This window comes from Seriola aureovittata, chromosome 18 (genome assembly GCF_021018895.1).
Source record: "Seriola aureovittata isolate HTS-2021-v1 ecotype China chromosome 18, ASM2101889v1, whole genome shotgun sequence".
Classification (NCBI taxonomy): domain Eukaryota; kingdom Metazoa; phylum Chordata; class Actinopteri; order Carangiformes; family Carangidae; genus Seriola; species Seriola aureovittata.
This window is the reverse complement of record NC_079381.1, coordinates 495,889-509,074: the sequence shown is the minus strand read 5'-3', so window position 1 is coordinate 509,074 and position 13,186 is coordinate 495,889. Positions and strand designations below refer to the sequence as shown.

The following is a 13,186-nucleotide window of genomic DNA, read 5'->3' as shown; positions in this document are numbered from 1 at the left end:
ACACATTTTGTACCCTCTGGGGTTCCTCGCGTCCAAAAAAGGACACACAAAGAAAATGCTATAAAATCATCATATATCAATATTTTTTTCTGCTTTTTTTTGCATACATCTCTTAAACCACTTCAGTTCTGCTCAAACCTACCAAATGTTTATTAGTTTTCAGGATTTTAACCCTTTAAATGCCAGTTTGAAGACATGTTGCCTCTTGTTTTATTAAAAAAAACAACACAGAATATGAGATATTTCCCACATAAAACATTATGGAGGGATGTGACATTGTTTTATATCAGAGTCTTTTATCTCAAGACATTTCTCAAAACCAGAATATGATCAGGGTGACTTTTGAACACTGGAAATAAATCATGTACTCATCCCGGCAGTAGCCCCCGTGGCACTCAGAATTTCCCTGGAATTTTCTAGTTATTAATTGTTTTTATTATTGTTTTTTTTATTATTATTATTATTATTATTATTATTATTATTATCAACAACGAGCTGATGGACACATGAATTTCCCCTAGGGGATAAATAAAGTATCTATCTATCTATCTATCTATCTATCTAAATGGGTCATATATTAGCTAATGTTAGCTTTAGTGAGCAACACAGCAGTAAGAATTAGTCTGTGCGATGCAAGCTGTTTTAGAGGATAATCAAAAGAAACTGACTCCAGATAATCACAAATTTAGAACAAGTTCTCATTAACAAACAGGTTTTCCTACTGACAAGTTGTTCTGTATTTTGAGCCTTGACTCAGTACAGTACAAAGCCTACTGAACAGCTCCTGTGTAGTGTTATCTTTTAAATGAGGCCGTGTCTGTATCAACTATTTGTTCTCCTCCAACTCTCCCTGATCTCTCAGAAACAGAAGAGCTTCAACACTTTACCACAATTTTAGGGGGAAATTAGAGCATGTGGACAGAAAGCTTGAGAGATGTAAACAGTCTTTTAGATTAATCTGTCTCAGTGCGAAACTTGCACTGTGCTTACTCCACTGTGTTGGGATGAGTCTCTGACTGATTATAGAGGAATGTGAATCCAGGTCACCAGGCCAACAGAGATGACAGGATGTCAAAGAGAAACACTGAGCATCAACTGGCGTTTTACCCTATCCATGAAACGGAAGAAGGTCTGCTGTTATGAGTCAACAAATGAGATCGTGAGGTCACCAGGGTTTTTTGTAGTTCTCTTTTGAGCCTCTTTTATCTGTGGAAAGTGGAAAATACCTGTGTGTGTGGCTTCTGGATGAGCTTTTTCTGGTCTCATTCAGAGTGAAAGTGGCAGGTCAACAGATCACATTCTGTGGGTATTACACAAATAAAGGACAACTTTAAAGCTGCTGTTTGCCCTTTCTCTTCTTATAATATAAATCTCCACAGTCATTTAAGAGAGATTCATGTCACCTGTCGAAAAGCCACAGAGAGAGTTTAAAACTAAATACACAAAGAAGGTTTTGAAAGTCTCTGACTTTACATAAATACATTTTTCATTATTTGAGTTGGATTTGTTGGCAGAAATAGAATATAATATCCACAATTATGTTTTAATTAGTGTATAATCACCTGTAACTAAGAATCATTGTGTTGTCATAGAATGAACCCTTCATATCTTCACATACCTTCAGGCTTCACCTCTGTTCCCAAGTTGAGGGTGTGATACTTTGCTGTGTGCAGTCGCCATGACTGAGCTAGCTGCTGGACATTCAGTAAATCCCTGGGCTGCCTGCTTGTTTAACTGCAGTGGTGTGGAGGATTTGGAGTTGTTCAAAGTCACCTTTATGAAGCTGACAGCTGAGTAATTAGTAAAGTAATGTAATTACTTTTTCTACAGCCATTATTGCCCCTCTGTAAGGCTGGACTTAGATGCAGCCGGGCTCTGAGCTAAATACTAAAATCAGCATTATAATGTTTACCATTTTCACCTCTCAGTGCAGTATTTTAGCAGGCTAATGCTTGCTAATTAGCGCTACAAACTATAGCCAACAATAGATATTTGGTCATAAAACAAAGTGTAGAGCAGACTAACATGTTGAACTGGTGATGGGATGAAGAGTCAGGTAACTGTAACTGGTAACTACTAATCCTGCAGGGGCCATGAATATCTGTAAATTTAAAGGCAGTCCATCAACTAGTGGTGGAGCACCTGCTGACATCCTTGCGAAAGACATGAGACAGAAGCTGCCTGTTAGCTGTTAGCTGGTGAACTGGCTGTGGTTTGATTCAGGATGTTTGTTAACTGTTAGGTAAATGGACTGCACTTGTGTATTATATAGCTCCTTTCCTGTCTTATCAACCAGTCAAAGCATTTATTCATTCACACGCTCATTTTATTTCACACACACTCAGACATACTGGTAGCACAGCCAGGGGCAATCTGAAGTTCAGCATCTTGCTCAAGTATACTTGAACATGCGGACTGGAGCAGTTGGGGTGGACGACCCACTCCACCTCCTGAGCCACAGCCGCCCCTACCGCTGTGTCCTGCTGTGATTGGGCCCAATTGATGTTTTAAATGAAGGCGATATAAAAATCTATATATGACCGGAGGGGGAGTTGAGTTGTCCTGAGGCAGAAACCAGTCAAAAGCTGGTCCAACATGACTTTCTCTGGTCAGGTTAAAAGCTATAACTAGAGCAGACTGATATCTGACTTTAAAATGTGGATCAGCACATCCAGGACTCTCTGGAGGGAGATACACACAAAAAAATAAGAGTTGATGAAAATGTTAGTCATGATTCACCTGCTTTCATTATTTAACTTTTTGCCCACCCAGATTATTTTACATTATTTATATTTTCTCATTGTGAGAACACACGTACAGTGAAATACAAACCAAGTTAAGCACAATTAGGTCCCACAGCTTCAAGTGTTGAGTTTAAAAAGCAGTGCTGGAACTTGACAAGAGAAATATAAATGACTATAAATACAAGACAAACAACATTAGAACCAACTCTTAGCAATATATTTCCAAAATACAATCACTGATCTTAACACATCAATTTTCAAAATTATTCACTTGATCAAATAGGTTTACACACAGATGATTAAACACAAAGAAAACAGCTGTCACAGGTGTAATGTGCTGTTGGATGATTCACTTTATACTGATAACTGTAGATTTTCTGTCTGCGTATGTTTGACTTCTGGAACATTTTTAAAGTAGCTGCACTTAGTGGCAGTGCATTTTAATAAAGGATTAGTACAGCAATTATACTAATACTTGAATGCACTACAAGTAAAGATGTTGTGCATTGACACAAACCTGTGTTTAAGTCTGAGAAATATGTGTCTTTATCAGTTTTCCATATTGCTGAGGACAATGTGGAAGGACAAACTCTGCATGAAAGACACGCTCAATATAACACACTGAGAAAGTGTATATGTGAGAGATGTGCACATGAATGTCACTCGCATGCACACACACAAACACACACATACACACATACACACACACAGATGGAGGCACTTAAGCCGACCCACTCAGTGGAGACACACCATTACACAGTGATCACAGGGTATCTGCAGCATTAAAGTGCAACCGTTCTCACTGTGAGTGTGTCCTTTCCTTTGAAACACCTGCAGACCAGTGACAGCAACACCCCCAACATGTTCGATGTGATCGACTCGGAGGCGCACTGTTATCTAACCTGAGGACAGTTTGTCAACCTGCACATTTTCACTGTGTCCCACTTTCTACCTTTAAGACCTCAGTTTCAGTGGGTTTGATTATTATGACTCATGTGAAAAGATCAGATTCGCACCTCTTCGTTTATTTTTGGATTATCTGGGAGGCGGAACAGCTCAATCCAACCTCAAAACCATTCTTCAGAAAGCTGTGGGTGAGGTCACATACGCTACGTCCATCTTTATTTACAGTCTATGGATGCAATGAAAACTTCTTGTCTTTTCTGACTGACTGACTTACTGACTGATTGTTTGTGTAAGTGGATATGGTTGTGATCAGGAGGAATGGTAAAACGAAATGTAAACTCAAACCTGAGATAAGAAACCTCTTAACATACTGTTCCTGTTGTATGGATAAGCCCTCATCAGGCTCAAGCTGCACAGCATGTGTAACCTCTACTTTGTGTCTTTCAGGTTTACGAGCAGGATGACCTGTCAGAGCAGATGGCCAGTCTAGAAGGACTGATGAAGCAGCTCAATGCCATTACTGGCTCCGCCTTCTAACCTCTGACCCCGGTCCAGCCCAGCCCTCAGCCACAGTCCAGTCTAGAACCCTTCTTCAAGCCTTGATGTCAGTCGATGTCCATTTGCCACAGGTAGCAACAGGTCAATCTGGGCTTGAAGACGCCTCTGTGGAACATCCCTCTGTGCTGGGTTGAGTTTGTTTGGTTTTTACTGGTCTTGGCTGGTTTCTACTGTTTGGGATGGGGATTGGACAGAAGGGCATGAAACGGAGGGTAAACACTACCGCAGCACAGCATCAACAAAAAGAACAGGAAAAGGGTTGAGGGGCTTCTTTAGGAGTTTAAAGTTGAAACCCCTTTAGACCTTTCAACCTCAAACAAAAAACTAGAAAAACCCAATGCCTACCGCCTCAACATAATGAAACAGGAGGAAAGGATTATCACAAAAAAAAAGAAGACAAAGTTAAGAGCCCTCCTGTTTCTCTTCTTGGTATTTATTAACGTCCTCCGCTGAGTTCTCAACAACTCAGTTACTGTGACTGTACCTCACTTATTTTTCATGATTACTGTTGAAAGTATTCCTTTTTTTTCCCTTTTTTGGGTGGGGGGGGGGGGTTCAACTTTTTGCAGTTACAGGATGTGTACCTGGTTTGAAAATGCTACCAGAACCAGTAAGACATAGAAAACATCCTCGGCCACCAAAGTTTCACCAAACTTTCTTTTTCTCTCCTTGGTCTGAGGACACCTGTTGTGGTGACACAATGTGATCCTATCTTTCCTCAGTATCTCTTTCTTTGCCTCTTGAATGACACTATGATTTCACTGAACCCACCATCACCCATCATCCATGCAGCCTTACCACCTCTGGATCCTGAGGTTTCAATAAATATAAAATGATTAAAAATGTGATTTTGGCCAGACAGAAAAACATGTAACAATATGCTAAGACTGGTCTGAATCATCTGGATCTGGATCCAACTTACTCTAGTCTTAAAGGACTGTATAGAAAACGCTATAGACTCCCACAGTCTGTCGCTGCTCTTGACCAAGCCTTTACTCTCCCTAACCTAGACAAACTCCAGTCTTTACCTACAAGGATGTGTAACGTTGCCAAATTCTCATCTTGGAAAGCTTATTGTAACTTCCTTTGTTATTGGTCCTTGTTCTAATCTGTTTCAGTCCCAACCATGGACTGGACATCAGTGAACAGCTGATGATTTGTATAGAACAAAAGAAATCTGGATTTGGATGGGTAGAACCCATATTATCCTGTCCAAATGAAGGTTGGTTTTGGATGGTATGCGGTAATTGGTCTTTTTGAGAAACATGTTTGAATTCAGTCTGAGCACCTCGGTCACAGGTCACCATGTTGCACTGTATGTACATCACACAGCGCGTGGTCCCCCCCTGCTGGTTGGACAACTAGGAAGTACTAAAGTGAGACTGTAACATTTTGGATACAAAAGGTTATGGTAAAAACAATTATGAGCACCGTCAAAACACAATGTTATCTTAGGAAAGAGATAATGACGACATCATCACAAGACAGTGTAATTATCAGTTGACACTGTTATATCTTGATCAAATAAAAGTTAGATAAAGTCTCAGATAAAAAGTTTCAAAAACATCATCTTGTTTTATTGAGAAAACAGTTTGTTATCTTAATATAAAAAGAATCATGACTCTTAACATTCACGGTATATAAAATGCACCTGGCTGGAATCTGTTTAAATACAATATAACATACAGCTATGGAAATGTGCCATTACTGTTATTTGTGAAGGAGGTGTTACAGCAACAGAATCAAGTATCAGTATTATTATTATTATTATTATTATTATTATTAGCATTATTATTATTATTATTATAAATGCTAGTGGGGTGTGTTGTTTATTTTTTCACTTGGTGCAGTGTCAGTATGTGTTTGACTGAAGGGCCTCCATATTTATTTTCATGAGATAAACACACCTGTACCTCTATCAACCTTGATCACATGGGAAAATAGCAAAAACCACAAGCTTCACTTCAAGTTGACTTCAGGTGGTTCCATTTTTATACAAAAATAAGAGGGAAGAAAAACAAAACACAAATAATGCATAAGCCACAAAGTATATTTTTACATCCACTGTCAGAACTGTGTTTTCTTTCTTCTTTTAATCAGGCTTTTCCACAGAGAACTATTTCAAATGTCACAAACCACCATGAAAATTTGTACATACAGCCCACAGTAGAACACAGTTAAACACAGGTATCTAGAGAATTCTTTTGTGCCATATTTATTTGTATTATAAGCAGGCTTTAAAGAGTGGAATGAGGGAATCGAACCAGCAGGGTTTTGGTTTCAGGTTGAGGTCAGTGAGGACGTGGATGCACAGAGCAGCACCTTTCAGTTCTTTAAAACAACTACATTAGTATCACAAGCAAGAAAGAAAAATGTGATGTAGAGAATTAAAGTGAGATTAAATGGGTTGGTAAAGGATCTTTTTTTGTTACTCTGTGAAAATTCATTAGTTCAACAAGGCAGATGAGCTACCCTCTAAATTGGTGTGTTCTTGAGCTTTTTCCTTGTTCTAAGGAGAAAATGTGATTTGATGCAATGCCTGTGCAGAAAGAAGGCAAGGACTTAAAATGACAAATGATTCATTGATTAGCTGAAGGAAAAGAATAAAATGCCTTCAGTATGCTCCATATTTGACTGTGTAACCTCAGTCACTACAGTGCAATTTACATACCTTTATCTTTGTGTGAAGAAAAGGAAAAGCCTGCGGGAGGCAGAGAGCGGCAGCAGAGACGGTGAATTGATCTTCAGAGTTTGTACATGTGAGCGAGGGCACGGAGGACTGAGGCCGGGAATTCATTATAACGCCGTTTCAAATTCAAGCTCACGCTCACTGGGCTATTACAGTGGCGGGAAAAGTCCTAGGGACGGAGGGGATGGAAAGGTAATGTCTCTGCAGAACGAGTGTGGGGATGAAAGGTGGACGAATGCCGGCAGGCGGGCGGTGTGGGGCTCAGTCTCATCAGTCTGTTCTGGGATATACATCCAGTCTGAGCCAAGAGCGTTCATTCTGCTCTGACTCGCTCTTCTCCTCCTGTTTCAGAGCAGATGAACAACCCAGCGCTGAAAATCTGATTGTAACAATAAATGCTAAATTAAATGATCTGTTGACACAAGAAATTTCTTCTGTTCAGTGTCACAACAGGGAAGAGAGATGAAAGCAGAGGGGATTATTAAACTTGAATGGGATTTTGCACATTTTAGCCTGTTAAATATAAATTACATTAAATATCAGTAGTGCTGATCGTTTTCCAAGTTATCCATCAGCTCTTCATTCGATTTCCTTCCTTCCAGGCAGCTATTCATTTAGTTCAATTCTATGTAAATAAAACTGCTGACACTTGAAACTTGCTTCCAGACATCTGAATCACTCTACACGTTTCTTAGCTTTGTGAGCACAGTTAAGAAAGGAGAAGTCACCTACCTGAGCCAGAGCCACTAAACCAGAGACTAAACCAGAATTTCAAGCTACTTCACACTTTCTGCAGCGAGTTAATCCATCACAGTCAAAATGTACATGTATCTGTGTGATATCATGTGTCCAGCGGACAGATCAGACTATTTCAGAAACTGTGGCAGATGCTCTGACACCTGAGATGTGAAAGTTACCTGTTGAACCAATGGAGCTGGAAACAGCATCATTTATAACACTGGCCTCCTCCAGCAAAAGAGCTTGTCAGCATTTGGACTACAAATCCAACCAGGTTTCCAGATTCTCGTCCACCTGTTTTTATGCACATTTTTAATTGGGAAATGTGAATGCCGATAAAATAAAAAAAGTTCAAATGTTGAATGACGTTTCAAAACAAGTTTATGCTCGGCTCAGGTGGAAAAGTTTGTATATTGATAAAAAATAAAATGCAACAAAGTGCAATGGAAATACATTTAGTAATCATATCATAATGTACATGAGTCATGTTTCTGCTCAGCCCAGAGATGACAACAGACAAAAACTTCAGATCTGTGTGGAGCGATGAAGAGACTGTAACCTTCCTTATATTAATGAAATACACAGAACTGTCATATCTCCATCATGTTTTCCACATGGCTTTTCTTTTTAATATAGGAGCTCTGTTAATTACATCAACATTGTACCCTTTCCTCTGTTTAATGGTTTAATGGCATCCAACTGGAGAATTAGGGGAACCAATTAGCACCCAGTTCATAACATGTACATAACAGTAGTGGAGGGAAACACATTATTTCACATTGATGACTGTACATGTTGACTGTGATGGACCACACTGTTCCTACTGAGCCCTGAGTCAGGCTGGTTGGGGTTCTGCTGACAGGTTACCCACGCATGCTCTGTATGCGGACTGAAATTAATGTTTGCACATTGTGTTCACATAGGTACTTTTTGAACCAGGTCCAAAATTTTGCATCCACAAAGATCTTTAGTATCAAGTCTCTGCAAATGTGATTTTCATGTGATTTGGCTGCATGGAAGGAAGGAAATGAATCTAAAAACAAGCAGCAGGTCTGGAAAGTTCAAAGGATTTATATGAGGTGAACTAAAACAGGGAACAGCATCAATATGGTCCTTTGATTCTTTTGTTTACATGAGACATTTGATGACAGTGACGATCAGGCTACACTGTCTAAAAACATTTTCAAGCAGTGCAGTCACAGTTAATGGGCTGATTAAATCTGCTCACTCTAAGGATCCTGATGATCTTAGTTGAGGTTTGAGTTTGTAATTGGCTGCTCACCTTTCATTAGCTGAGAAAGACATTAAGATGCACCTTCTGACATTCCCTGCATCAGACATGTTATTCATCATAATTCATTTACCCTTATGAGCTTCTCTTTATTAAGTCATCTTATTTGTAGGCTTTGTGAAATGTTAAAATGTGCTCTGTGTTATGTTAATTTGTTTCTGCTACACAGCCGACACACAGGGAACATATGGAACGTCTGCTCAGCTGAGGGCTTTTCCCAGACTTGAAAGAGAACTGGTTGTGTTACTTCATTGGCACAGATGCAGCGTTTCAGCAGCTGTCTGCAAACAGAGACACATAAGATGTGTCAAATCTAGTGAATCTAGGGATCGTCGTGTACCTGAGACATTTCACTACACCGCCAGCCTGTCTGTCAAAAGTGTCTGGTCCAGTGACTAAATCCTCAACTGGCTCACTCAGAGACTCACACAGCAACAACATATTCATCCCGCCAGGTCTCTTAGTCTCCCATTCAACCCAAAGGATGGTGAGTGAGATCATCTCACATATACTCAGTAAATTCTAAAATGTGTCTAAATAACTTTAAATGAGACAGAATAAGAAAATAAAGAAAAAGAAAATTCATTGTCAATAACGTTTGATTTGTATGGAAAGACATAAACTATAGCCAGATGTTATTGCTCATTTGGAGAAAATAAGTCATTTTTTTGCAATGGCAGGGAAATGATTATCCACAAAAGCAACTGAAGCATATTCTGGATTTAAGTTTCTATGTAGGCATGCATGAGGTTGTATCCGTGTCACTGATCAGACAGTAACATTGACTTCTGAACTCAAAGTCTAAAGTTGAGTGCAAGTTGATTTTCACAAAAAGCGACCAATACCAGTGTTGTGCAGGAACGTGTTCAATTCATATTATTTGTGAATGCTGAACTGAACGAATCAGTTTACAAATGATGAACGTGAACGTGAACGTGAACATGGCGCCGCATGACGTTTCGATAGCCTAGTTAGCTTGGCTGGTGCTAGCGGCACAGACGGTACAGTGCAAACTGCCGAAGCCAGTTTGTTTGAGCATTTGAAGCAGTTTTATGAACAAACAAGTGAAGACTCAGACGGATTATATTTATATACAGATTTTAAATGTAACTCATGTCTGTGATTCTTCAGTGGTATACAAGAATTTAGTTTGGGAGTGGCAATGATTTGGGGCTGGTGATGGATGGGTAGGGGGAGGGTCTATTGAAAGAGACCAGCGGACTATTTATTTAAAAAAAAACGGAACAAATGAACGTGAACTAGTTAATTTTTGGAACTGTGAACTTAGTTCAAAATAAAAAAAATGAACTAAGAATGTGAACTAGTTCATTTTCATCTGTATGAATTGAACTTTGAACTAGTTCTTTTTTAGTGTGAACTGGCACAACACTGACCATCACCACCACCTGCACTTGACAAGAAACCACGTTCAGAGAAAAAGTACAAACGGCATTGATCCTAGAACAGAAAGAGAACTAACAGCCTCCTAAAATGAAAAATCCTCCCTGAAACAAAATGTTATCAAACAACTTCAACATTCACTGCAACTAAACTACAAAACATCCAGGTTCATGTACAAACCCAACATGTGCTCATTTATAAAGGAAACTATAAGGGAACCATTAGGAACTAAAAGGACCTTGTTTAATGTTTTTGTTTTTTTGTTAGACACTGAATCCTGAACCAAACCTTTCATCTCTATGTCAATACAAGATTTTTAATTTAAGCCAGATGTTAGTGTTTTTTTTTTTTCTTTGGCTCTACATGTGTATTTTACTGTGGAGGAAAGCATTGCTGCAGCAGAACTACATTACTGAAAACTGCTTTTTTACAATGTACAGTACCACTAGAGTAGTAGTAACTTTTTATAATCAAATTTAATATATTATTATGATTATTATTATTATTACTTTATTTCGAGTGCTCTTCTATTATTTATAACCATGTGATGATATTTCTGCAGATGTAAATTTAGTTTAGCAAAGAACAAAATGAAAAGAGGACTGAAGCGCCGTTGAGAGTTTTTGTTTCTTCTTTTAGTTGATGCCTTAAAAGGTTACAGTATTTTTTTAATAATATGGTAGAACAGTTATTTATATTTCTTAATAAAACATTTAGTTCACATATGAATGGTTTGCCACCATATCGGGTCTCTGAGGACACACAGTCCCCACCTTCATGTTTTTAGTCTAACATCTGTAGATTGATCTCATCTATGCAGAACCTGTACATAGTGACAGACATGTCCCCAGAGTCTGTGATGTTTTCATGACAGTTTCGCATTTAATAAGCCAACCTCCATCTGGAGCCAGGAAATCCTAATCTGGGCACAGAGGGCGGAGTCTGGGTGGGACTGATGTGTTTAAGATAGAAAATCCATCCCTGTCAACTTTTGGCAAAGGTAGCGCAACTGACAGCAGTGACTGTTTTGCAAACTGTTGTGCAAACTGTTTTGTTGCGTTCATTGATGCTCCGACATTAGAAATGAGGTCTGCTGAAAGCAGGAGTTCATAATATCTTTTATATAGTGACCATGTGTCTTTATTCATCTTCTGACAATGTCACAGTTTGTCATATAAATGCTTTAAGGTTTTCTTGTTTGTTTGTTTGTTTGTTTGTTGAAAATGGGTAGGTTATAATGAGTGCCATCTGAGCATCATTGAATGCAGCACCAAGAGCTTTTTAAAATAATCCCTGCTCTCAACTGCTTTACCACACAATGACAAACCGTCTTTGGTACAAACTGATGCTACTGTTGAAAATGCTCCTCGCAGAAGTATAGTTAATATGATTTGCAGTTAATGGACTTATACCTGCAGGGACGCACCATGATGGTCCTTTAAAAACACCTCATCCTCTATCTGCAAAGACTCTAGTCCTTGTGAGCTTGTCCTGTGGTGACTGTGTGAAACTCAGAAACCGGAACCCAACCTGATAAAGTGGAAACTGGGGAGACTTAGCTCCTGCATTTCAAAGGGAAACTCGACTTCATTAACTTCTTTTTCTTTGGGCGCTTTACTCCTGTGTGGGAACCACTGATGATCAAAAAAGGGACAAATTACATGGTAAAAAAAAAAAAAAAAAAAAACTGAAGTGAGGTTGGTCAGGGATGTGCTGACTTTGAACGTGTCCTGATGTTGGTGTGAAATCGACTCTGTCAGCTCCGGGCCTAACAAAAAGAAAATAATGGTGTAGAAAAAAATGTAAAATGATTTGGACCTCATCTCATCAGGGTGAAAAGGGCCAAATTAAAACAGCCCTTATCTCCTCTCACACAGACAATTACTTCATTTCCAGAACATCATTGTTCGACAGAGGATCCGACAGACGGACAGCTCGGAATAAAAACAGTTTGACTTCATCCTTTAAAAAATGTCCCGTCTGACAGTCGTTATAACCAAATTAGCAAAGTGACTGCAGTATTTTAGTATACATTTGGTTCATTTGAGTGATGGGGAGAAAAGGTGATGATGGGGATGATGGTGATGGTGATGATGAAGATGAAGATGATTATGACGATGTATCTCAGATGAAGTAAAGCGAAGTTTCTATCCACAATGTTGTATACAATTGCTGGTTTTGTAATGCACTGTAGAACAGTCCCATGGTCCCTTTTTATAGAAATGTTATTTCAATTGTGCATTCTTTTTCTTTGATAAATAAAGTTTTGATACAAAAGCAGCTGCTTGATTATTATTTATGCATCAAATTTATCATCAGATACAATGGGATCAATGGTGTGTGTGTGTGTGTGCATGTGTGTGCGTAGGTGTGTGTATGGGCTTGCTCTTCTATATTCATGGGATGCGGAAACCAGGAGCCCACAGCTTTGTAATATGTCAATGATGGGTCCCCACAAATACAATAAAACAAGTGTGTGTGTGTGTGTGTGTGTTTGTGTGAGTGAAATGGGTGGTGGGGAGACTTCAGTCAAAGGTGTTCAGATATGTGTGTTGTCCTGCTGGTCTCTACTACAGGCTGCGGTGTGAACAACGGAACAAGCAAACACACTGATGATTGGGGCGTCGTGTGGCCCCATGTGTAGAGGCTACAGTCCTCGCTGCAGTCGGCCCCGGTTCGAATCCCGCATCGGACGGCCTTTCGCTGCATGTCATTCCCCCTCTCTCTGCCTCCCTGTTTCCTGTCTCTCTCCACTATACTGTCCAATAAAGGCATAAAAAGCCCCAAAAAATATACTTAAAAAAAAAAAACACACTGTGAAAAGTCATGGGTTCATCTTGGGTGTCATCAAGTAATAAT

The 13,186-nt window shown here is 39.2% G+C and overlaps 1 protein-coding gene across 2 annotated transcripts in view; it reads left to right on the top strand.

The window, feature by feature from the left end:
• The window catches only part of dcc (DCC netrin 1 receptor), a 287,897-nt gene extending 275,293 nt beyond the window's left edge, over window positions 1-12,604 (top strand). For both annotated transcript variants that reach the window (XM_056403378.1, XM_056403377.1), the window contains exon 29: window positions 4,098-12,604. In XM_056403378.1, the coding sequence (XP_056259353.1) occupies window positions 4,098-4,187 (90 nt within the window). In that variant the 3' untranslated portion in view covers window positions 4,188-12,604. The remainder of the gene's footprint in view (window positions 1-4,097) is intronic.
• Window positions 12,605-13,186: the final 582 nt, after the last annotated feature.